Source organism: Podarcis gaigeae (assembly GCF_964106915.1).
Source record: "Podarcis gaigeae genome assembly, chromosome: 5".
NCBI classification, from domain to species: Eukaryota; Metazoa; Chordata; class Lepidosauria; order Squamata; family Lacertidae; genus Podarcis; species Podarcis gaigeae.
In genome coordinates, this window is record NC_139681.1 from 48,143,970 (window position 1) to 48,170,833 (window position 26,864).

The window sequence follows — 26,864 nt, forward strand, 5'->3', positions numbered from 1 at the left end:
CGCTGAGGGGAAGGGGGAAGTGAGGCGGAGAGAAGGAAAGTCAGCTCGGCCTCGGGCGCGCCGCTATCGACGACGACAACGCCTCTTCGCGAAGCACCAGCCCGCCGAAGCGCGCCATTGCCCGCCGTCGGAGGGATACTGAGCGACCGTCGGTGAAAACCCGCGTGTGCCTCCCGGTCCGAGAGCCGACGACATGCCGTGTGTGGCGGACTGGCTGAACTGCCCCCTCAGTATCGTGCAAGGCATCTTCGGTAAGCGAAGGGGGAACCGGACTTGGGAGGGCGGCGAGGCAAACGAGCAACGCCGAGAAGGCTTCGGGAAAGAGAAGCGAGGGAGGAGGACGAGGAGCCGGGGCTGAGACAAACCAGCTGGGCCGGGATCAACCCGGAAGAAGGAGTCGGCTGCGCATGGAGGGAGCCGGAGGGGCGGCAGGGCAAAGTGGGCCTAGCTGGGCAGAGCTGGAAGGCGTTAGTGGGGAGCTCGGCCTTGCCCAGCGAGAGGGCAGCGGACGCCTGGCTCCCACTCTTCGGCGGGATCGCATGGCTGTTGTGGTTGTGAAGCGCCCTGAAAGCAGACCAGGAACGGGGATAAGAGTGCCTCTGAGCATGTGTAGTATGCCTTTTCGCGTGCTAAAGAATCGGGAGGTTCCAAGGAGCCTTCAACATCACTACCCCCCCCCCCGAGGGTAATCGCCAGATCAGAGCCCTCTGTCAGAATAAAGTGAGGACGTGGTATTAGGCTGGTGCATGTCAAAGCCCAGTTAGGCAGGTAAATACCACGCCGTCTGGCTTCTACATGTTTTGTTCCTTACCAGTATCAGTTGCTGGGGTATTTAACTAGGGTGTCTGTGTCTCCCAGGATGTGTGGATTTAAACCAAGCCAATTGAAATAAATGACCATTGATTTAAACAACCAAACGAGAGCCACTAAAATCAAGTAGCTTATTGATTGGTATGAATAACGACAGCCTGCTATAGTAACAATTAACTTGCAAACATATGTTTTAAGGAAATGAATGCCTAATATCTTCTACAGTACAGAATTTATATTGTTGCACACCACCACGATCTCCGAGCAGTGTGAGATTCAAGGGGTTCCAGGCTTTTCCAGGTCATGTTCCTTCAGAATGAAGTATAGCAGAGACTCTGCTGTCTTTAGGGTATATGGTTTATTTACACGTGTATATGACCCAAGTCTATGATGGAGAGGTTCGTGGCATTAACACACCCTAAGACGGTCTTGCTTCTCTCATAGCCCCATCCTTGGATTCCAGCAGAAATCACACACAGCTCTGTCTCCCAGCTGCCTAGCCTCCAGTCTGCCAGGTTTTAGCTTCTAGCTCACATAATAACTTCTGGTCTTTGTAACTACCAGCGAGTTGAAAGTTGGGGCAGAAAGCCACTTCCTTTGTAACCTTAGAAGGGGGCTCAAGTATACAGCCTGTCTACCCCCCCCCAGCTCAATAACAATATATAGATTGTGAGCAGGTAGTAAAATTGAATGGTTTCTGCTTGGCTTTCTCTGCGTACATGCATAGGCACTAAGCAAGATTAGTTACATAGCGACTAAGTTGGCTGTCCTACCCACCCCGCCCTTCACACCAGGCGAGAAAGCAGGCTAGATTGGTGGGGGAATCCATCCCCCCAGCCTTGCTGGATTCCACTACTGTAGATATTTCTGTTCAGTCCACTAAAAGTTCAGGCAAGCAGGAGTACCAAAATGGAGTGTTCCAGAAGAGGGGATAAGCTAGCCCAGGGTCTTCTGAATTGTGAGCCACCCCTGTCATCACTTGAGGGTGATTTACCTCCCCCCCCCCCCCGTCTTGCTGGCTTTCTTCTCTGACCAGCATGAGTGACAGATGCAGTGGTGCATCCATCACACATCACTGCTACCCAACTAGGGTTTGGGTTGTCTTTCTATTGTCTAGAATTTTTCAGAGGCTACAGCTACTTAGTTAATTGGCAAGAACAGTTTGTTCTTCATGACATAGAAAGTATATATCAATCCTATTTGACGGTGATGTGGGATATTTGGGAAATTTTGGGAGACTTTTCTGATGCTATAGAGTAGGGGTGGATAACTTCTTGCCCATGGGTCAATCTTGGGCCTCCATGGAATCCAATTTGGCCCCATGGCCATTTTCCCCAAAACACATCAACCCACCCATCATGGAGGGCAGGAGAACAGGGTCCAACCCTGCATTGGCTGCATGCCCTGTTGCTAGAAGCAAACAGGATCATGCAGCCAAGGCAGCAGGATTTAATCCCCACTCATCAGCTGAAAAGAAACTGAGATATGAAAGCTAGGCACTAAATGGCACCTTAAACCTGGTTATGGGCGCAACAATGGAATGTCTAGGTGCACTTTTTTTTAACAAGAACACAAAGCTGAAAATGAATGAACTGCAGCTAAAATATTATGTTTGTTTTTCACATGGTCTAGTCCTTCCCCTGCCCACCCCCCTAATATTCTTAAGAGGGTCTCTTCTCCAATCTTCAGAAAGTAGCTGGAAGTGGGGAGGCAGAAAAAGGTCATCCTTTCCTTCCACTCTGCAGTTTTAATCTGAAATCTTAGGCACATTATTGTGCCCAGCGCTCAGAAACTGTTCACGCTAATGAAATTCCCTGTCGCAAAATGCACCTTCAACAATGGGAGTTTTGAACACTGTACATTGATTCAGATCTTCTGGTGTCTTTCTCCTCTTCCACCGTCTCTCTACCACTTGTTTGCTTAAAGGAGAAGCGTGAAGCTGCTTCAAAGAGTGATATTTCAAAGAGGCTCAAACAGGAGCGTGGGAGCTGCCTTAAAGACCTTTGCAAACAGCAAAATGGTTTTGAAGCTGCTGTAAGTTCCTAAGTGCCTGATAGCCAACAGGCTGCCCACTACTTGGAAACCTCACACAAGAAATACGACGTGACCACCCGTCATTTATGTGATATTGTGATTCCCTAATATTTTATTTGCAATTGGCATCCATTCAATGTTAACAGTGAACTTGTGAAATTGATTATTTTTCTCCTGAAAAATAAAACACTGGAAAATTTTCTGTTTCTGAAATTTTTTCGCCCCACATTTGATTGACAGACTAAATCAAGGATTCAGAACCTGTGGCTCCCCGTGTGTTGCTGGAACACAACTCCCATCATCCCTGAAGACTGGCCATACTGCCTAGAGTTGATGGGAATCAATAAGTTGATGGGAGTTGGAGTTCAGCTGCATCTGAAGACCACACATTCCCTATCTCTAGTCTAAATATTCAGTTTGCTTAATTTAATGCAGTAGCATTTTTCTTGTTCATGAACTCCAGCAATTGGTATTCAGAGGCATGCTGTCTCCAAAACTAATAAATGTTAGCCTTACTACTTGAATCAAGCTCTTTATTTTTTCCAATAACTAATGCTATCTGACAATATTCTTGCAAAAATTGTGTTTGCAGTTAAGTCAGGATTCTATTTTATTGCCCAAATACATTGGATTCTTGAATGTTCTAAAATAGTTCAATTTCATTTGGTTTTTTCCTAGCTCAAAATAGTCTGAATCCTGAATGGGAGAGAAAAGTAACGGAATACTTCAGAGAGAAGCTGAAAGAAAATAATGCTACTAACTGGGTAAAAATGGGCTTACTTATTTACATATCTAGGTCCTACCCTTTTGCTTTGGTGGCAGTACACTTGTGTTTTACACAATATCTTCCTGTAACATTGCTTTAAATAAATTTGCAAACTGAACTGAGAAAAACTACTAAAAGGATTTTAAGGCTCCAAGCAGATGGGCGGAGCAGTCCTAACCAAGCAGATACAAAGGCGTATCTCGGTATGTTAAATTGCATTCTAACTGCTCCTGCTTGATGGGGTGCAGGGGAAATGCAAACCTTCATTTTCTATCCTTTCATTGACTCTTATTCGGGGAATTTAGTTACACCTGCATTTTAGCTGATGTAAATTACACCAATCTCTGTGGGTAAAACCAATGAATTAAGGGAGTTGTGATGCAGCATAAGATTCTTTATCCCTCTCCCTGCACACATTTCCCATTCTTGACATGCCCCCTTTTTGCCCTTTACACCAGCATAACTTAAGCCGATTTAATTTATGCCACCAGGGCTTTCCTTCAGCCGGTGTAAACAGATACACTGGGGTAATTTATTTACATCAGCTTAAGGGCATCTCATTTTGGGAGTGGGACGACATACCACATCCTAACTTCTCCCACTTGGCATATCTGATGTTAGGGTTTCACTATAAGTGCAATAGGAACTGAAAATCTTTATTAGAGAAGAGCAAAGTTAACAGACTATAACTTCATTGAAAAGACAGTAAGTTGAATGCACCTCTAATTATATTCCCCACGTATAACTGGGACTTGTAGGTATTGTTAACCTCATGATAAGACACAAAAATATAAAAAATAAGTAGCTGGTGGAGGCTGGTCAGAGTTTTTGTTAATTCTACTATAGAGATTTTGAGCAGGAATAGTCAGGATGCAGAATTGCCTACTCTGCCTGTTTAATTTCATTGCATTGGTAGCAGTGTTTCTTAGCCTCTAGGACAGGCATCCCCAAACTCGGCCCTCCAGCTGTTTTGGGACTACAGTTCCCATCATCCTTGACCACTGGTCCTTTTAGCTAGGGATGATGGGAGTTGTAGTCCCAAAACAGCTGGAGAGCCGAGTTTGGGGATGCCTGCTGTAGGATAAGTCTTCGCAGTGGCATACTGTAGAAGAGGGGGCCACAAACCCTTTTGAACTAATGGGCAAATTTTGGATTTTGAGAGAGCATTGTGGGTGCCAGTCACAACATGGCTGCCATGGGAGATGGATATGTCATAACACAAAATTAGAATATAATCATAGCGAAGCTTTTCCCACAAATGTATTTCCATACTAGGAAAAGCTTACCCTGTCAAACTTCTGCCTTATAGCTGTTAAAGGCACAACCTTGCTTTTCCCCTGTGCCAACTTTACCTAACGCCTAAGCTGCCAACCTGTACCCACCTACCTGGGAGTTTAGGGTAAAAACATGTTGTAGGTAGAATTAGACATGAACACAAAGGGGAAGTCACATGAGCATACCAGATTAGAATAATAAGCATTCCAGAAAGAGCACTATTTCTGATGACAAGTTGTTTGAATGACACTCGGTGTTGGCTTAGTTGAGATTAAATATTTGAACATCAGTGTTCTCTGGTAAATTCATCCCCATCCCCAAAGTACAAAAGAGTAAACTGAAGTGTGATTATAGCTCAGCAGCTTGATAGCCTGAGAGACTGGATAATTGGCAATTAAGCCTTGTAATGAAGGGCATACAGTGAATTCAGAAAACGAAGGTTTGAATGGTGACAGTACCGTGCTGTATTAATACAGTTTTACTGTTTATCATTGTTATTCAAAATGATATGGATCTGTTCATGGCTCTTAGCACCTGCATTTATCAAAAAGAAAAGTAGATGTTAGCAGAAGTGGTTTAACCAAAGAGCCACAGCATTTCCCAGGTCAAAATCTAGCAGTAAAAGACTTCTAAAAAGCTGGACCTATCTTAGAAAACACATCTGTATATCTATTATACCGGTTATCTATTATACACAGTATTAAAAATATTGTGAACTTGACAACATTTTTTTCTCCACTGGCTGATGTAAACAAACAATAAGGCTGCTGCTAGATTAAAAAAATATAATGTATATTCTTTAGTATAGATTGATTTCCTCATGATTCCTAATTACTATATAAATTAAGATTTCATTAGAGAGTAAAATTCTGTATATGTCACGTGAAAGTAGTAGTATTTCAATATTATTATTTTCTTCTACAGGTGCCTTCATTGAATGATGTCCCTCTACATTATCTGAAGCCAAACAGTTTAGTGAAATTTCGCTGTATGGTTCAAGATATGTTTGATCCTGAATTTTATATGAATGTTTATGAAACAATTGACATACATACTAAATCATGTGTAAGTGGTTCTTCTTTATTATGGTCCTTATTGCTTTCTCACATGCACAGATACGTGCTCTCTCTGTGTGTGCTTGCCTTACTAATCAGCCATGATTTATGGTGGCCATCATCCACCTCCTCTCTCAAATCTTCTGCTTATTGTTCCATGTCACATGGGGCTTTTGCAGAAGTTCGACAGAGGGTGAAAGAGGGGGGGAAACCCAGCCACTTCCCTTTCCACAACTCCTCCTGACACACACAGGGTATCAGCAACCAATCCATGCTTTTAAAAATCCATCAACAGTTCATCAATGAAGAGCACCCCATGCTTGAGTAATCTGAAATAAGAAGAATGTGCAGGGATGGTGAGTAATCAGTCTTCCTCCTTAGGAAAGAGGATTCTTCATTCTGTTTTAACTGTGGATAGGTGCATCATTATCATGATCCAAACCCTGGCATTTCTTGTGCTGGGCATATGCAGTGATTTACTCAAGGACTGAGACCTACAGATATTCCCACCAAGACTGAGAAGACCCTACTTAGATGGACGACTTCCAGGTCTCAGTCTCCTTAAAGAAACAGGCATGTCTGCGGCATAAAAGTATATCTTGGACTTGCTCTCAGCTGAACTGCTTTGCATATTAATTACCACGGCAGAAGGTTCAGCAGTGCCTCTTGGGAAGCAAGGCCACCACATCAATTATTGGTATAACTGAAGGGGTGTGCCTTTTTTAATATGAAATTTACATAATCATATTTTGTATATTAGCCTCCCAATAGATCCTGAACATCTGTGTCAGGCATAGCCACAAGCCATCATGATTTAGCTCTTCATCTGTAGGAGTATTTTGTAGCTGCTTTCAGAAGGGGGCTATAGGCCAGAATTTTTCCCATATTCAATTCTTTGTCAGATTTATTTTGATCTTTACTTTGAAATATGTATCGCAATGCTGATACTTAAAGCATAACCACAATTGAAGAGATTTCTGTTATGCATAGAAATGAATGTGAACTGATGTAGGATACAACAGTGATCTCACATTGTCCTCTTTTTAATAGGTTTTGCATTTTGGAAAATACAGAGATGTAGCAGAATGTGGGGTGAGTGATAATATGGCAAATATAGCTCCCTGTCCCATCCCCCCGCCCATTTTCGGTTTTGGGTTTGAATAATCCCCAGAATCCATAGGGGAGATGGTTTGGTTGGGCAAGCTGTAATGCTTGCACTGACAGAACGATTAGAAGAGTGACACTGAATTCCTCCCTTTGAATAAAAATCTAGCAGTTTGGGGGTTTTAAGTGTAGGTTTTAAAGGGATAAACCTGAACCTTGCAAGTGATGTTTCTTACTTCTGTGCAGTAAGTCGTCCCATATATATATGTGCCTCTCCCTTGCTTCTCTTGCACCTCTCTCTAAAGAAAAAAATAGTACTTCAAAGAAGTCTATTTCAACAAGGATATGCATGCAGGGATATTTTTCTGTATTGACAAAATGTTGATTCCAGCACCACAACTAAGAATGTATTTAGTGGTGTATTTGATAATGCCTCTGTCCTGTATTACACAACCAAGACAGTGACGTGGAAATAGAACAGACTATCAAATTGTAGAAGGTTTTGATGATCTGATCCTTTTGGTGCATCTAGTACTGAATTATTTCCATTAAAAAAAATATATAGAAAGTCTCATTTATGCCTACATTCTAGGAGAATAGCCACATTGGTCTGCTGCTGTAAAAACAAGTCTTGTGACATGAGCTTTCACGAACAAGACAAGACCTTCATCAGATGCATGAAGTAGGCTTTTGATTATGAAAGCTCATGCTGCAATGATGCTGTTGCCACAGAATGTTTATTTTTCTTATTAAGATAGTTATCTGAAAATTCACGGTTCTTTGCAGCTTTGAGATTTAGTTATAAACACATAGGATCCGTAATAAAACATTGCAGTGTGAAGTCTCATTTACAGGCTTCCAACAAACCAGCCATGCCCTTCTTCAAGATCCTCATTTTCACTCTTATGTTGTTCTTCCAACCCAGTCAGCATTTTATGGCTAGTGAGCATGTTGAGTCTTCCATGGGTCATTTTAGGTCAAAGCCCCCTCCCATTTTTAGATTCCCCCCCTAAATATTTTGATTGGTACTCCTGCAAACTTTCGGATTCCTCCACATCTGCTGATATATCCTTCTTGCACATGGATGTTGCCGTTTTGGCATCCAGAGAATGGGGCTTTTATTAAAGTATATTGATTGATTCAACATTTTAATTTAATTTGAGCTTTGATTCTTACATTATACTGGGGGTTTTGTCTGAGTGATGCAAACACTGATGAGTCATTATGGCATATACTATCAAATTGTTAAATAAGCCCGTTTTGTTTATCTATTTATTTTTGTGACTGTTAGTATCATAGTTCTGCAACATTAACTATCAAAACCTGTGATTATGATGAAGCAGTTATTCCAGTTTCTAAGAATAAAACCTGCATGATTTTTGTTCCATAATAGGAAAACTATTTGCAGGTGTTTTGTTCTTGCATTTAAAATGGTTTAAAGCATCAGATGCAACATGAAGATGGTTGTTGGAAGAACATAATATATTTTATCTTAGTGTGAAAAGGAGTACCACTATATGAATCTGCAATCCTTTTTGGAAACAAAAATACTTTGGTACTCTCAATATTCTAGTAGATTAACTTCTGTTACAACTGACCAGGTAGGATAGAATTATTGAAGTGAAAGTGGCCAAATATTATTGGATATCTCATATTCTAATGTTCTGTAATGTCACTTGGTTCTTTTCTAGCCTCACCAAGAAATAGACTTAAACCCTAAACAAATAGTAACGGGAGACAGACAGACTTTATACTGTGTTCCAGTGCCTGGAGAGTCGGCATGGGTGAAAGAAATATCCTTTGCAGTTCATTGACTGTGCTGTATACTGTTATATAGAAAAATATATATGCAATGTGGGGTGGAGAGAAAAAATTGTAGAGTTGGAAGAGACCACAAGAGTCCTCTAGTCCAACCTCTGCAATGCATGAATCTTTTGCTCAACATAACCCACAACCCTGAGATTAAGAGCCTTATGATCTACCGACTGAGCTATCTGTTTAAAGTGCCTTGAAATTTGAAGAAAAGGTGCTGTACTGTTCTACAAAGAAAATTGAAGTGTTTTTTTTTTTTAATTATTCCATAAAAATGTAGGGTCGGTTTTTCCAGGCATATCTACACAAACAGATGAGTAGCTTTGTACATTTTTTGAATTTTAGAATACTATTAAATTGAAGTCTTCGGAAAAATATGACTCCCTCTGGTGGTTAATCCAAAAATAACAAATCTATCAAATCTACTATACATTGTAGATTAACTTTTTGAGGGAGAAAGGCAAGCTTGAATTCAGCTTTTAAGACCAGTGAAATTACTCAGCTAGTGGAAGTATGTTGGGTAATTACTAATTAGCTGTGGTTAATCTTGTAACTGAGGCTGAATTATATCACTTCAGTGGAGTTTGTTAGATTAGATAGAAAATGTTCCTAAGGAGTTTCATATGCAAGTAGATGCAAGTTATTTTCACAGTTCTCTATAACCTAAGGCTACATGTGGAATATGTTCTATTGTTGTATACATCCCATGAGAGAATGGTGCCTTGTTTCCCTGTCTTGTTTTGTTTTAAATAATTCCATACAATTGAAATACCAGGTCAAATTATGCTGGGTAGATCACATCAGTAAATGCTATTGTCCTTAACTTGAGATTTAAGCCTATACCAGTGCAAGCCAAGCTCGAGTTTGCCCTTCGACATCCTATACACCAAGTCGTCACAAGAGGAGTTATGAGGAAGATGAAGATATGGAGTTGCATCCATCTAAACAGAGAGAGCAACATCTGGGTATCAGCTAATTAGACATTGATGGTTTTATTTTAAGTTCCTCTTACACCCAAAAGACACTAAAGTCGTATGGCTGAATAGCTGTTTTATTGAAGCACATTTTTTTTGGTACTCTGATCCACTTATTGGGCTGCATCTGTGATTCTCTCTCCACTAGATCAAGTGCTCTTGCACTAATGGACTGATGAGTTTTAAATGTTGCATAGCAGAGGAATCCATCGCAGCAGCTGTGCTAGTGGAAACTTGTGCAACTGATTGGGCAATCTGTTGTGCAACAAAGTTACCAGCATCTTGCTTATGCATTCTCTTGCACAACAATATTCTACTGGTGCAAAATATTTCACCAGCAAAACAAGTACTGTATGTTTCTAGTTTTGCACTACATTGGATGCACCCCATTACAACGTTTACTTTTTTTACCCTAAACCTCTGGCCTTGTAAAGCTTCTGAAAAACTGGAAGTTTTAATTTCAACTTTGATTGGACTTTGATTAGAAACTGCTTCTTCTAACTTGCAGGAAGTGTGCCTGATATCCATGGGAGTGGAGAGCCAAAGCGATTAGAAACAGAAGCATCTGCAAGACATCAGACGATCTCCTTAAATTGCTCACCTCCGCTAGATCTAAACTTTCCACTTCCAGGAGAGAAAGGCCCTGCATGTCTTGTGAAGGTAATAAGCATATCAAGCAGTATTAAGCATTACCTCATTTACATTTGAAATCCATGGATGAAATATGGAGGCTAAGTTCAACCTCCACTGATGAAAATAATAAGCTTCTGAATGCCCATTACTGGGGAGTCATAAGAGTGAGCATGTGGCTGCAGTCAGGTGCTGTTTGCAGGCTTCTCATAGACATCTGGGTTGGCTATTGTGAGAACAGGATACTGGGCTAGAGAGCCTCTGGCCTGATACAGCAGGGCTCTTCTGTTCTTAAGAAAACCAAAAGAATGTAATCCTTAAAATAAATCCTGCCATTAAATGCACTGTTGACCTAGGGTATATTATTATAATTCAGAACACAGAAGTATGTGTAGCTGCAGTTGTACTCACATAAGCAGACACTTGAGATGTCATGTTCCTTTAATCCTATTTATTCAGTTGAAGTTATGAAGTTATATGTGCATTCTTTAAAAAAAAAACCATGATCATATATTTTATGTGAGTTGACATAGGTGAAACAGCAGGATACTCATATCTCACACAATAAATGGCAATATGTAAATCTCCAAAGTAGGTCTCCAAAAACTGGAATGTAAGCTAAGAAGTAGACCAACAGTTGGTGTCTGTGCTGGGGGTTGTGCATGTTGATTAGTAATGCGTTGTGTGTTATGCAGCTCTGGCCATTACTGCTGCATATTTCTGAAATGATTAATATATTCTCTATAAAGAGTAAAGCTCAGTGCTAAACTCATGGAAATGGGTAAAATGCAGCTAGTTATTACAGATGTCTGCAAGCAAGAAGTGGCAGATACAATGAAATGTGCAAGAAACCTTCTGCTTGCTCTCTTAAGTCTCTACGGTTATGTTGAAATCTGCTTTATGATTTTGCTAGAGAAACACACTGGCTGTATTTGGATGAAACAAAATTTTAAAAATCCTTCCAGTAGCACCTTAGAGACCAACTAATTTGTTATTGGTATGAGCTTTTGTGTGCATTCACACTTCTGCAGATACCATTTGTATTTGGATGGTTTATTGTCACAGGAATGAGCTGCAGCAAGCCTCAGGTTTGTGCACTCCCTCCCCTCTCTTCTCATCCACTGTGGTCACAAAGAAAAGATCTAAAGCTGTTGCTTCTTTTTGATTAACTGTAGTGTACTCAAAGTCCTAAAGTCCTAAACTGCAATTAATATTAATTATGGGTTTGTTGAAACAAACCAGTTTCATAATCCAGAGTTCAAAATCTGATTTTTTTTTTCAGTACAATATAGTTAAGATTAACCCCATTTTGTCTGCGTTCAGACACTGTGACAAGCTGCAGTTAATCCAAAACAGAAGCAAACACTTCCAGAGTCCTCCTTGCAGCCATACCAAAAGAAAGAAGGGAAAGTGCAAGAGTATGAGACTTGTTGTGAGGAATGAGGCAGAAATTCAGTTCACACTGCAAATGTGAACCTAACTAATTTGCAGAACCCAAAACAATACGTGAGCTGAAATGCAGCTATCTCGCTTCTCTGAATTGTGCTGTGTAGTTCTCAACCCAAATTATGTACAGTATGCATAAATGTGTATAAAACATGCATATATTAGTAAAAATAACATAAGTAATATATACATTAGAAGAAAAGGTTTACAGAAATGTGTGTATTAGGAGAAATGGGCACTAAAATGTTGGTGAAGTTTTGGGAGACCATTTTAAAAAGAAATTCACAAACTGATGCAGAAAAGTGAAGAACTGAACTTGATATTGGAGGAATGAGCATCTGGAAGAAACCGAAATTGAAGGATTCATCCATTCCTACTTGCTGTTGCTCATTCCTGCAAAGATAAGTCCTGGCTTAATATTCAGCTCTATGCATTATGCTACTATAATCTGTCTCTTCTCTTAAAAATACTCTTTGTGACAGATATATGAAAACGGGGATAGTTTCAAAGTGAATGATGTTCTTGAGGTGTATGGGATTTTATCTGTCGATCCAGTCCTGAACATGGTGAACAACGAAGATAGGTAACATTTTAATGTTAATAGGATCCACATTTACAGTTATTAATGATAATAATGATGAAGGCACACAGATTTGAGCTACAAACAATATTTAAGTATTTTATTTGTAATTTATCAGTATAATAATGGCAGTGTGTCCCTAACCCTTTGGTCAGTGTGCTTCAGTACTGAAACAGAGAGGAAATTTATATCAGTATCTTTCTTTTGAAGATTGCTGGCAGTCCACAAGCTGATCCTGCTTTGTTTCCAGTGCAATTCAGTGGACAGGGTGGGACAAGAGTGGGGGAAATTTGGGTTAGAATACCACCTCTTCCATGTATTTGTTGTATGTCTCTCAGCCTCAGTTTCCCACTTCATAGAATTATGGGGAAGGTGTTTATGAACACCGTAAAGATGATGAAATGTTCTTTAAACCAAATTCACAGCACAGTGGTACCTCGGATTACAAACACTTCAGGTTACAGACTCTGCTAACCCAGAAATAGTACCTCAGATTAAGAACTTTGCTTCAGGATGAGAATAGAAATCACGCAGTGGCGGCGCGGCGGCAGCAGGAGGCCCCACTAGCTAAAGTGGTACCTCGGGTTAAGAATGGACCTCCAGAATGAATTAAGTTCTTAACCCGAGGTACCACTGTATAAATAAGCAGAAGTATGATGCAGTTTTTGCAATAGCAAGCTAAGCTCATCCTTTACTATGGTGCTGACAGCACATGCCCTGCTGTCTCCTTAAACACACAGCGCTATGAGGGTGACAGGCAATGTCAGAAGGAAGACCTCTTCATTTGTTAATCAAGCTCAGCTATGTTGTTGACAGTGTAGCAAGCAGGAAGCCCCCACCCCCCAGACCAATCTATGGGTCCTTCAGTCTGGCATTGATGTTGTGGAAAGTTACAAGGCATACACACACTTCTTGACCTAGTGGGCTGCCACATCCATGCCAGTCACCACACTGGTACCACTCCAGACCCCACTTAGGATTGCTCTGTTAGAATCCTGGAGATGTTCTGTGTATGCAACATTGGGAAGGGTTTCTAGCCATGTTGCCTTTTTCCTTTCGGCCTCAAGCACCATAGCAAAGAGGCCTATTATGTGTAATACCTTCCTCTGTAGAGCTTATAGCTTCATCCCACAGAAGTACACGGTGGCAGGTTTTGATTCTAAGTGGGGTTGAAACCTTGTAGTAGCTGTCCTTCCCAGTAGGACTTGCCCCTCCCAATTTTCATGGTGTACATTTTTTAGTCCCGCTCTATCTGTTTTATATGTCATTGTATTCATTGATAGCACCTGTATAACTGCACGAAATGTGTCTTAAGCTTGGCTGTTTTTATTTACTAGGGAGAATTCATCCTCTCCAGTGGAGTCTATGGAATGTATGGACACAATGGAAGAACAGAGGGTTCATAGTCCCCCAGCCTCATTAGTTCCCAGAATCCATGTGATTTTAGCACAGAAACTTCAACACATAAATCCATTATTGCCTGCCTGCCTTAATGAAGAGGAAAGCAAGAGCTGTAAGTAGCTAAGCTATTAAAAGAAAGATGACCTCATTACTGATGAATGTCTGCACTGGACTTTATTGTTTCCACTTCCTCATTCACAAAGAAATAAGCTTGTTCCCAGAGTCCTACGTATTCAGATCACAAAGGTATTCTACTAAACATCTTTTAAGCCTTTGATTTCAAGGTTTTCTAGATTTTCCACAAATACATTGGCATTGTCAGGGTTTTTTTTTTATTTGAGAAATGTGACTTGAAATAAGCTTATTCCTGGAAAAAGGCCCCCCATGCCAGTCCTAATTAACCATTGCTCACCCCCTGTAGCAACAGTTAAGGCTCTGGTGTATATTTTGTACTTTTATCTAGTGAACAAATGCATATGAAATATGCAAACATGGGATTATAGTGTGTATGTTACAAAGATCCATACTCCAAATAGTTAAAGAAGGTTGCTATCAACACTGATCTCTTTGGTTTTTAACTGAGCTTGATTTTGCTTCGTGACACTTGTATTTTTTTAAATAGTTTCTCTTCCTTACGCAAGTTGTTTATATTTTGGCTACAAGTTTTACTATGAGATCCTTGGTGGAGATGGAGCTATTGAATCCTTTTGTAAACATAGCTGGTAGTTATGAATCCTACAGCATATTTAAGTCCCTTGGCTCAAAAACCATTCAGTTTCCTTTAATGAGGGATTCACTGTGAACAGGATTCACAAATCCAAATCAGCTGTTTTTCAGCAAAGGAATGGAAGCTGAGGAAACAGCTCTTAATTACAATATTGAGTAAAAGTCTTTCTCCACCCACCCCCTACAACAGCTGTTTCCCTACTAGATGCTTCTCTGAGGCAGAAGCCAGCCTCCTAAAAATCAAAGCTCATATTAATGATTATGTACCGTATTTCCCAGCTTTGTTTAAGGAAAATTGGGTGGGGGTTTTTATACATTGAATTTTCTCACTTAAGCACAAGTGTTAATTAAAAGTGTGGGTTATGCCAGCCATTATGTGGGCACTGAATTTCGCTAGAGAAATGTTTGCATAAAAGGGGAAGAAAATTAATAAATAAATTGCTTTATTAGCTTCAATTCTGTCCAAATTCAAGTTACCATTCATTCCTGTGTTTGAAAGTAGACAGTAATGAGTAAAGATAAAATATTACAATATAATCAGTACTACTTTCTTAATTGTTATTTATTTACAGAGCAATCCAAACAGTGTGGGAGAGGGAGAACTGAAGGGAAACACCTTTTTTGGTGCCCTGCAGGACAAAAAGGACCATAAAGCAGTGGGGGTTTGGGGGGGCGCCTGTTACCACCTGCTCTTTCTTTTTCTTCAGGACTTGCATATGTTTACTCATTTGGGGGGCATAATGTCAGGAGACTGGGACTTTTTCAGATGTATTACTTTTCCCTGCTCTCCCATGACATACCCCTTTTCCTTTATTGAATTCTGTAAGGTGCAGGCTACAGAGGGAGGCCTGCCCACTCAGAGGTTGATTTGAAAAGTGATTGGCCCCTGGCACACTCTCCCAAGGACTGCAAGATTAGAAAACGTTTATATGCCACCTTTCAATTTTATATTCTCTGTAGTTTACAAATTAAGATTAAAAAGGAGACATTATTAAAATAACCCTCTATTATCCATGTACAACATGCTGTTTAATGTCTACATCTGCATGTTCCACTGAGCCATAGTTGAGTGCTGTATGAACTGGCTACATTGCATCTTAGGCTCCCATCCTTTCTCGCATGCAGCTTCTGCTTTTACATAACCACAGCTGCTGTTTCATTTACACTGTGGTTAATATTAATCATGGTTGATTTTCAAACAAGCCAGTTTCAAACCATAATTACTGACAGTGGCCTGCTGAACAAACCATAGTTAAGGCTAAGCACATTTCTAGATCCTGATGAATCTGCAAGCTGCACCTTAAATCAAGAGCAGAAGCTTGCAAACAGTTCCTCCCAGCTGTGTGTGCAAAAGATAAGGGGAAGCATGCAGCCCAGTGCCTGTATATTGTGCTAAACTATGCTTTAGCGTTACATGAAAATGTGACCGACAAGTGGCCTCCCCAAACAATTAGTGATGCTGCTGCATGTACACCAATGTGTTCATTAGTCCTGTCCTGCAGAGGGCACCCACAGACCAGAAACTAAGCAGCAGACCTCTCAAATTCAAACCCAGACTGGCTCATGGAGGCCAGTCTATAGCACAGTATCCTCCTTCAGGGTTAGAGTCACCTCCTCTTCATGCAAGATCCAAATCCAACCATGCTCTTCTTGCCTCTTGGTGGTAGTATTCTGAGGTTCTATGCTCTTTGTAATGACAGACACCTCCCTGTGTTTTTGTGTAATCTATATTCTTTAAACATGCACACATATAGTGTTCTGGCTTGTGTAATTATGTACTGCTTTTGCAGACCAGATTTTGTATAGTATTGGTTAGTGTCGTATGAAAGTATATAATAAGAAAGACATTATGTTAAACCAATAATAATAATAATAATAATAATAATAATAATAATAGTAAGGGCCTATGTTGAGAAACTTTGCCCCAACCGTCAGACAAAGTAGCATAGTGTGAAACTTAGGTGGGCAAAGTTTTACAGCAAGATACAAAATTTGCTCTTTTGCTGGATATAGAGCTGTATGTTGTCCAGTCTTTTCCCCAGTTGATACTCATTCATATAAAAAGAACTGTATTTTATATGACTGTTAGGCAATGGTATTTCTGTCTACTCCCTACTGTTCTCTGTTAGTTGTTTCTAGTTTTATGTCTGAACTGTCACCAGTCAGAGCAGAGCTTCTTGGCTTCCTCACTCATGCCTTCTTGGGAGACAGCCTGGCTGCTGAGTACCTTATATTGCATCTCATTTCCACAGTGTAAGTAACCTGGTCAGCTATTTAGAACATTTCATTTTCCCCATACAACCCTTTTTAAATTTAGGATTTAGCATGCGGCTCAGCAGATTCTTAAGTGTCAGGGGCTCAAAGAGATAAAATAACATCTATGAACTAATAACCAGAGCAGATGTTTTAATGTATTAAACCCAAATACACAGGAATAGTCTTGGGTATATCATTGCCCAAGAAATTGAAGATTTCTGGGAAGCAAGAACTCTGGGAAGCTTTCAAACAATGGTATGTGTGTGATAAACCATGGTTCATTATGTGCACCAACTTCAGGGTCATGTTCTCCTTCCTCCACCAGTACAGATCTCAGTTTCAATAAACCACAGCTCAGTGTTGGCTCTGAATCCTAAACTGTGGTTAGTCCTACCTATAGGTAATTCAAACAGACTAGCTTCATAAGCTTTGGCTTGATGGTAGTTTCAACTAACCATATTTAATACTAGCCACAGTTTGACCAAGTCTGAGCAAAATACTTAACTGCCAACTTACTACTCCTGACTCCACCAGAGGATGGTGGGAAAGCAGTTGAGCCCAAGGCTCACTGCAGCTAATTCTTGTAAGAGCGAGTGAGAATTTGCTCAAGGGTGGTACATTTTGGACAAATATTCTCCAAATTTACTTCTGTTAAGTTGTACCCTATTTTCATCATCTAAGGTTGGGCCTTCAGCTCGCCTCCAGACTGGGCTCCTATAGCATCAGGAAGTTACAGACCTGATTGTCTTATGTGTTCCATATGTTAGTTGCATCTCATTCTCATTCTTGTTAACTTGTGTATTTGAGTTTGGATGTTTTGTTTCTCATCTTCCAGTGTCTATTGGGAGAGGAGTAATTAACTAGATACATAAGCTGTCCTTGCTCCTCACCCAATAAACAATTATAACAAAACCATCCAGAAATATAACTCCTTCAGGGCTTCTCTCCTTCTTAAGAGGTCAGTGAAAAGGGGGAAGGTTGAGCCAATATTTGTAACTACCTCAGCCTTTCCTGATGATTGAAATAATTGTGGAGGAGAATTTGGAGGTTCTGAATAATTTACCACCTGAACCATTGATATCCTCAACTGTGCTCCCAATCATCATTTGCCCTCTACATATGAAGCTGAGGTCTTTTCTGGTATTCAGATGTATAAAACTGAAGCTCACTTTACAGGGTTTGGGGAGGGGAAACAATTTTTGAGCTTTCTATTAGCCTTCTAGACATCTGCTTTTTTTATTTAAAAAAACCCCCATGAATCATGAATTTGCCACTAACTTATTGCAATCACTCTAGCAATTTCAAAATGTCTGCTTTCTCTTTTGTGTGTTGTCTAGCTATGCAAGAAGAGATGTTCTTCCTCTGGGAAAATTCACAGTCAACTTAAGCGGCTGTCCAAGAAATAATGTCTACACGGAGCACATATACAATATTATTCAGCAGCTAGTGCCTGCAGTAAGAATTCTATATATATAAATGCTTTGTGGAGCAACTGATTGTGCAATAGTTCACCTATATGAGTATGTTGATACAGTAGCCACCTAGAAGCTTCATTGCAGAACGGGAGGTGTTAGAAGTATACCTAAAAAAGGCAGGTGCACACTTTCCTACAATATTTCTGTTCCAATAGCTGTGAAGACTGCTATTGGAACAGTACTTTCAGTTCCTTGGTCATAGTAGTAGCCAACACCTAAATGGAGAAATGAAGTATCTGTATGTGGAATTCTGTGGTATATTTTTTGGAATAGAGTTTATTTTGCCTTACGCAACATCTTTAGTACTCAAGGGTACTATGATAATTTGGAGCTTTAAGGGAACTCAGTAAACACGTAGGACTTGCGTCTTTTAAAACTAATACACAAAAAACTTAACTCGCTACAGTTCTTTTTTTAAAAAAAAGCTTGCTAATGACATATCTAAGTGTATTGAGAATAAACACTTGTATTCCCCATTCAACTTGTGATGTCTGCATGGTTGCTGTTTGATCCTTCCTTTGGAATCCCGCTTGTTATATCTCTGTTGCTGTTTTAGTGTTGTTTTGTCTGTCAAAGGAACACTTCTTAGCAGAAAGCTCGTAACTTTTTTCCCCCTTGACAGTCCTATCGCCTGCCCATGACCATAGAGAACATGAACTGCTTAAAGTTTAACCCCCACAAGGACTACACAGCTAACCGCTTAGTGAGTGGAGTACTACAGCTCGCAAGCAATACCTCCCTTGTGATAGATGAGACTCTGCTTGAGCAAGGACAGCTTGACACTAGAGGTTGGTATTTGGGTTTCATTCATCCATTCATTATCCCAGTGCAAAGCTCTCTTGCATTAACAGAAATATTAAGAAGAAACTAGATCGCTGCATTTCGAAAGGATAATGTTGGCTGTTCAGGTTGCACTGTCATTATTTTACAGAGTTATCTCTCAGTTGGCCCATTTTTGGCATCACATCTGTGTCAGTTTAATTGGACAGTGTGTCTAACTGGCTCCAGTCTGTAACTTTGTTGCTTAGGGGAGAGTACCTGAACTTCACTACGGTAGCTTTATATATGTTTCTGCCGCCTACTTTTGTGTCTGATCATTTTGCTCTGTTTGGAAGCAGTGCTGACTTCATCTCCTTATACTGCTGGCATCCTTGTTTTATAACAGGGGTAGACTCCCAATTCCAAAAGCCTCAGGCAGGACCTTCTTGCTGGTTAACACAGTGGTCTACTCCCAAAATGTATGTGTGTTTTCTCAAGCTGACAATCCCAATTCTTGAAATAATTGGACATTTTATCTAACATGTCAGTGAGATCAGGGTTTTCAACCACTGGTTGGCTTATATCATAACTTCCCTTCTGACAAACAGCAGAGTTCACATAACAGGGATTTCCACCTCCTTTGTAAAGATATGGCACAGGGGGCTGCAGACAGAGAATTTGATGGAAGTCGCCCTTTTTCATCAACAGAGTAGCAACCTAGGATCCAAGCCATTGTCTCTGTAATGTATAACAAATTCTCATACGTGACAACCCATGTCATATGTAGCTAACCAATTTTTACAGGTTAGCATGATTAGAGCAGAGTACGTGTGCTTAAAGTACTGCAGAAAATTTGGATTAAAGTCCTTTCATATCCCGTGCTTAGTATCAAGATGGAGGGTTTGATAAATAGGTGCCAGCTGGCAACTCAACTGGAAGGAGAGGTTTTTTGCTGATTTCTGCAGCATAAAAGGTGGCTCTGGGGGGAAAGGGAAAGTGACAGAAATTGCTTTCCTTTCCTCCAGCAGGAACTTCCACTGATTTTGAGTTACTTCTGCAAAAGGAATAAGCCCTCCCATTCACAGAAGGACAAATCTGGATCAGCGCTGTTTTTTTTTAATTTGCTTGTTGTAAAGGGATTTTTGTACCACCACTGAGAGTTTCCAGGGCAGTTCACAAAAACTTGGCTCAGTGCTCCAACAAAATCTTAAGCCTTTTAATTTAAAACCATTACTTAAATCTGCTTAACACTTTAATTCATTGTTCCAGTTACTCCATGCCTTGTTTGTTCTGATCAACCTGACATGTGCGTGGAACAATTTGTTACCTTGTGTTTGATTTGGCGGGTGGGAATTTGCTCCGTTTTCACTTAACTTAGTACACTTCACAATGTGCTTTTGTGAAAACTTAATAAGGAATTCCTTCCTTTTTGCCCGTTGGTGGAATGAATGTTCGCTGCTCTGAAGGCAGCTGTTTCCAGCTTTGCTGAGTCATTGCTGCCTTTCCCAGCGTGGGAGCCTCCAGCTCGAGCCAGTTCTGAACATCCGGTTAGCTTTCTTACTCGGTATTACCAGTATTAGCCTCAGGCATCTATTGAAAAGCTCTGTATTAGGGGGAAACTAAAACTTAAATCTTTAATTCACTGTATCAGTAGATCATTCTTGGCAGAATAGAGCTTCTGGTGTCATTTAGTTATGTTTCTTAGCTTAAAACAGTGACGCCTCCTTATAATATTCTTGGGCTATTTTCGTAACTCCTGTGTAGAACACCCAGGCTATCTTAAACTTCTCTACTAGCAGGTTTTCTGCTTCTGTTGGATCATAAAATATTGCAATCATACTTTGTCTTAAAGAGCATGTAATGAGGGCCTAGTCTGCATTTGTTTGTACCTGGTGAAGAGGCTGCAAATGTGAAAAACAGGAGCCGCCCACAGCCATGAGTTGCTATCACAATCCTTTCTTTCTCAAGGACATAATAAATGAAGGAATGCTCAAGTAGTGCATTTCTGCTTTAAAAGCAGGTGTTGGTAGGTACAACGTGGTCAGTAGGATGGAATAGTAGTTGCCACCACCTAAGTGGTAGTGCCTCTTGTCTGCTACTGTATACAGTGGTACCTTGGTTTACAAACTTAATTTCTTCCGGAAGTCCATTCTTAAACCAAAGCATTCATAAACGAGGCATGCTTTCCCTCCTTCCACCCTCTGGCTTCCGTTCCTCTTCCAAGGCAAAGTTCGCTAACCGGAAACCTACTTCCGGTTTTGCGGAGTTTGTTGCCCAAATAGTTCGTTAACAGGACTGTTCGTAGACCGAGGTACCACTGTATTAAAGTTTGGGTGCCCGATTATTCTTCCAAAGCAGCTACTCTATTCCCAGCTTAAGAATGGAAAGTGAAATACCAGTGCACAACAAAAGAGGTTTAAAGAGGTTCTTAAAGGCAAATCTTTAAAAATGTAGTATAAGTGCTGATAACTGGGAAACACTAGCCTTTGAGTGCTCCAATTGGAGAACAGCCTTTACCAAAGGTGTCATGGACTTTGAAGAAGCACAAACTCAGGGCAAAAAGGAGAAACAAGCTAAGAGCAAGGCATGTTTGGCAAACCCTCACCATGATCAACGTCCGCCTGGAAACCTATGTCCCCACTGTGGAAGGATGGGTGGATCCAGAATTGGCCTCCACAGTCACTTATGGACTCACTGTTAAGACCATTTTCATGGAAGACCATCTTACTTGGCTACCAACGATCGCCAAAGAAGAATTAAATTTCTTTCCCTGATCAGGGAACAAACATGTCATCTATCTCGAGCTTCATATTTGGTCTCTTAGCTTCTTTTGAAATCATACTGATGCTATAGTAGTACTTGTTCCATGGGCCACAGGGATTGCTACAGCACTTTTCCAGCTGGACATGATGGGTGCCATAGCACCTGGTGAGATTTATACCCTAGCAAATGGACACTGCAGCACTTCAGGAGGCACAGGGGAAGAATGAATAAGCAAGAACGATGGGATTTCTGGAAACAAAAACTATTGCTTATAGATGGAAGTTCATGGAACCCTGAAACTCTCACTATTCCCCCCCCCCCTTTCCAGCACCCTCCTTATTCAGATGACTAGTGCCTGGTGCTGAAAAGCTGAAATTGCTCTCTTTTTTGTTCTACCACGTAGTTCAACAGATACTGTAGTACCTTGAATTCTTAACTGATATACTGAATAAATAGTAGAAGCTATAACAGCAGATGTATACTTGTGCAAAATATAATTCTCCATTCTGTCTCCTTCCAAATAATACTCCAGGATCTACTCTAGGACTTGACCTAATATCCCTTTGAACGGGAAAGTGCCATGATACATACAATAATATTACATCATCTTGGAGTAGACTCTACATCCTGAAGTTTGTGTGTGTGTAATATAACATATATTCTTGTGATTTAAGTAGATAATTTATTCCCAAATAGTAATATACTGCACAAAATAACTGCCAACTGATCATTGAAAGACTGTGTTTTGTTTAAAACTTGAAGACTTTGCATCTACATTTCAGAGGATTTTTTTTCCCTGTTTCTGTAGGTGTTCACAATGTGACAGCACTAGGTCACCTGATAACTTGGCAGAAGGTGGATTATGACTTCAGTTACCACCAGATGGAATTCCCATGCAACATTAATGTCCTTATCACTTCAGAGGGCAGATCGCTCCTACCGGTATGGCAATACTTCACTTTTCCTCTGCATTTGAAAGCTTGTTAATGAAGAACAAGAGCATACTATCCTAGGCCTACTAATTTTGTGTGTTATCACTACTTGCCACTTTCAACTGCTGTTCAGTGAAATATGCTATATTTGCTATTAAGATCTCATTTACTTTGAAATGAAAGGGAAAGGTTGGGATGCTGTAGCGATAGGACAACATAGAGTTGGAAGATGATGGCCCACACATCGTAGACATTATGTGTGGTGTTCCATTTGTAGATGGAGAGGATAAACCAGATAGGCTAGTTCTTGAACCCCCATTCCTCAAGTTGGAGCTGTGTAGCAAATACATCTATTTAGGGTTGCCTAAGTTTTGTTAATAGTCTAAACCATATTTGTGCTTTGTTAATAATAATAATTTCCCCCTTTTTTATCCCTCACTCTCCCACCCGCAAGCTCAGCTCCCCTCTCTGATTTATTTGCACATATTATTCTCTGCATGTTATAAAATTGTAATTGGTTATATTGATTGATAATTTGTTCTGTTAAAATTGTTTAATAAATATATATATTATTAATAATATTTTTTACCTCACCCATCTGGCTCATATTACAGCCCACATCGCTTATAGTATGGAACTGATAACAGTGAAGGAGAAGTAATGCTGTGCAATATCTTTCCACAGTCCGACTGCCAAGTCCACCTGCAGCCGCAGCTCATTCCCCCCAATATGGAAGAGTACATGAGCAGCCTTCTCACAGCAGTGCTGCCATCTGTCCTCAACAAGTTCCGCATTTATCTAAGCTTGCTGAGACTGCTGGATTACAGTATATCTGATGAAGTGACCAAGGTAGAGAAAGCACTTTCCGCTTTACCAGAATCTCTTGTCAAGCAGAGTATATAGTTTGGGACAGAGTCATTCCATCTAGGCTGCCACCTCCCTTATCCACAATACTCCTTGCCCTAACTATGAAAGGGAATCTACCATTGGGGATTTTGTTGGACTTCAGATATGACTGCTTCAGCCTGTTGCTTCCTGAAAAATATGAAGAACTGTCCTAGAATCAGTTAAGTTGCTATTATCAAGGGGAGAAAGTGCAGGAGGACATGATCCCTATGAACGGACAGTGCGTATTGGCAGCGGAGTAGGCAAGTGTGGTCTCGTCTTCTCATGGGTGGGATAGAACACTCTCTTCATTTTAGAATACTGTCTTCAAGGGATAACGGCACCATGTAGGGGCCCATTAGGAGCTGTTGTAACACTAGGATACCTGGGAGTAAAGCACTTTGCCATTATATAGGCTTGGAACTATAGTCCCTCCTTCAATGGAAGATTTTGCCAATACTACACTGCATTCCTACCTTACAATAGCTAAAAGTAGCATAAAAAAGGGGTAGATGTTTATTTTGTGTAGTGGGGAAATAATTCTTCCCACCTGGAATTCAACATGCCTAAAAAGCGCAGTGCTACAAGCAAGGTAATTTGCTATGTAGTTCCAACTCATATTTAAAACATACTTCGAAAGTGCAATAATTTTATCACTACATTTAATCAAAACACAACTTCTCTTACAGGCAGTAGAAGATGATTTTGTGGAAATGCGTAAAAATGACCCTGAGAGTATCACAGCTGATGATCTTCATAGAACTCTACTTGTGGCAAGGTGAGAATACAAATGCAGAATAGCAAACTGCAAGATGCCATAATTTGCTGAAGAATTGCTTATCCCTTTAACTGCTTCAGTTCTCTTCTTGGCCCTTCTTCCCCACCATTGCTCATTTATCTTCCTCCATTTCCTTTTGGAGAGTCACTAAATCTCTTTTTTATGGCAAGCTGCTGAAAAAAAGTCCTGGTTATGATAATTCTTGACCTGGATTGCCAAGAAATGTAACCTAGACTCGTAGGAGCCTACAAATAAACTATACTATATAATACACTTAAGTAGAACAAGTACATGGCATGCAGACCCAGATTCTGCAAAGGAGGATTATGGGGCTACCTAGAACATGGGTCAGAAAACTAAGGCTGGTGGGCCAGATCAGGCCTAATTGTCTTCTGGATCTGGCCCGCAGACGATCCGGGAATCGCTGTGTGGATCTCTAGCGCACACATCCTTTCCCACTCCCTCACACGGTGGTGGCGCCTCCTCCTGACTTTTCCCCACCCTGCCTAGAGGAGGAAGGGGGCTAGGCTTTATTGGTGCCAGCAGCAGCAGTGCTTGAGCGGTCTGAGGGACAATGGACCAGCCCCCTGCTGAAAAAGTTTGCTGACCCCTGACCTAGAAGCGCAGTTTAGCTTGTTGCTTTCTTGCACAGTTAAGGGATATGGAGTGATCACAGATTACAGTTGCAAAGTTAAAACCCGTGTTTCTACAACGTATCTTTCTTGCCTGCAGGTTCCTTTCTCTGAGCGCTGGGCAGACGACGTTGTCAAGAGAGAGATGGCTCAGAGCAAAGCAATTGGAGGCACAACGTAAAGTGAGACTACAGCAGCAGAAGTGTGTAAATGGAAATGAACTCTAAAGCTACAGCTCCCATTTTGCTTTGATGACTGCAACTTTTGCCTAATCTGTGGAGCTAGTACAAAGGGTGCTAGCTTATGTTTATATTGGGTTTTGTAGATAATTTGTACCAGAATGTTATGGCTGTTTTCTCAAACTTGGACACAATTTATGGTGTTCAACAGATTTAACACCGATCATAAAATTTTGGAGCTTGTTTTGTAACTGAACTAGAAACAATGGAACAATTACTGTTTGATATTAAAAGTTTACTATAAAAAATGTCTCTCTTTACTAAAGTGCAGTAATCGTTGCCTCACACTAACAGTTCAGTGAGTTTAAGCTTACTGCCTTATTTGGGTGGGAGTTTGAGGCTTGAATCATGGCCAAGAACTTTAGAAAAGCCTATGGAGTCTCCCAAGTTCTTTGAGAGCTTCATTCAGCCATTCCTCAGAGGTCTTTACTGAGAATTCTCTCAGTTAAGCCAGTGGCAAGGCTCTGGTATAGCCCCAGAATCATCTCTCCTTCATAGCACTCCTGATGAGACAAACCTGACAAACCAAGGCAACTCCTTGGTACAATTTTGATTTTGTGCCTCTGCTTTTCAACATACCATCATACCTGGGTGTAGAACCCAAGAGGCAGCCTGCATCCAGAAAGGCTTCCGTTTCCTCAGCAACTAAGTCCTCTCCCAGAGGTCCCATTAGCTCAGAGTTTGGCAACCTAAGGCCCATGAGCCACCCCCAAACCGAGCCACCCGCTTGGCGAGTCCCCGCGTGCTGCACTAAACCAGCGCAGCACGGCACGGGGGCTCATTTCTGGGGCGCCGGAACTCATGTCGGAAATCACATCTGCACAGATGCAGATGCTGGAAATCGTGCGTGCGCGATCCAACCCACAGAGGGATCTCCGCTGGAGTGAACCGGCCCAGTCAAGGTAAACCTTGCCAACCCCTGCATTAGCTGCTTATATTGAGGCAGCTGCCAATGGTGAATGGGCATCACCGTTATGCAGGACAACAGTTTTATATTTTGCCCGTCCCCCCAAAAAAGTCCTTGGAAAGTTTCAAGGTTCCTGTGGTGAGAGGTGTTCTGCATTATTAGCTTGGAAGAAAGGCCACAGAGCTGCAGTCGACTTCATTTGTGCAGCTTCTGCAACATCAGTTCCCCACCCCTCCGTCCTTTGGCAGAACACAACACTACTGAGGGTAATATGTATGTGGGTTTGGTGCACCTTGCATAATTTACAGCCTTTGTTGCAGATGTGGCAAGCTTCCATGCATCTAAGGTCACAAGTCCACTGCCACCAATACATCCGTCTGATGTGCAACCTGGCTGCATCATTGCAATGTTGACACTACATCCAGGTCAAATATATCCACTGTGGCATTCAGAGGTGAATACCTGTTCAGGGAGGAGGCCCTTATTTGTAGAAACAAAAGAGGGGGTGGAATAGAAGCCAATACTATCAACATATAAGCTACAGATTTAATCAATGCATGAATAATCAACTAATGTCTAACCAGAGGATATTCCATGTTTGGAATCTTGTAGACTCCCTTAAGGC

At 40.9% G+C, this 26,864-nt stretch overlaps 1 protein-coding gene and 1 long non-coding RNA gene across 2 annotated transcripts; one reads left to right on the forward strand and one right to left on the reverse strand.

Annotated features, from left to right (window-relative positions):
• The first annotated feature begins 110 nt into the window (after nt 1–110).
• Nucleotides 111–25,461, forward strand: MCMBP (minichromosome maintenance complex binding protein). Its single transcript, XM_083741372.1, has 16 exons — nt 111–251; nt 3,523–3,608; nt 5,810–5,950; nt 6,991–7,032; nt 8,736–8,835; nt 9,690–9,821; nt 10,339–10,490; nt 12,389–12,489; nt 13,824–13,999; nt 16,743–16,866; nt 18,207–18,324; nt 18,967–19,132; nt 22,675–22,808; nt 23,483–23,647; nt 24,373–24,461; nt 25,194–25,461. The coding sequence occupies exons 1-16, from the start codon at nt 194–196 to the stop codon at nt 25,318–25,320; spliced, it is 1,911 nt and encodes a 636-aa protein (XP_083597498.1). The 5' UTR covers nt 111–193; the 3' UTR covers nt 25,321–25,461.
• LOC310845843 lies at nt 7,599–8,741 on the reverse strand. The gene is made up of 2 exons (XR_014564997.1): nt 8,368–8,741; nt 7,599–8,328 (listed from the first exon to the last, which is right to left on the reverse strand). It is a non-coding gene; the product is annotated as an uncharacterized lncRNA (long non-coding RNA).
• Nucleotides 25,462–26,864: the final 1,403 nt, after the last annotated feature.

Excerpts from the sequence above, each read along its gene's own strand:
- MCMBP (XM_083741372.1), top strand. The coding sequence starts at position 194 with ATGCCGTGTGTGGCGGACTGGCTGAACTGCCCCCTCAGTATCGTGCAA. Across the intron at positions 252-3,522 it reads TATCGTGCAAGGCATCTTCG|CTCAAAATAGTCTGAATCCT; the intron begins GTAAGCGAAGGG and ends GTTTTTTCCTAG. Across the intron at positions 18,325-18,966 it reads TTCAGCAGCTAGTGCCTGCA|TCCTATCGCCTGCCCATGAC; the intron begins GTAAGAATTCTA and ends CCCCCTTGACAG.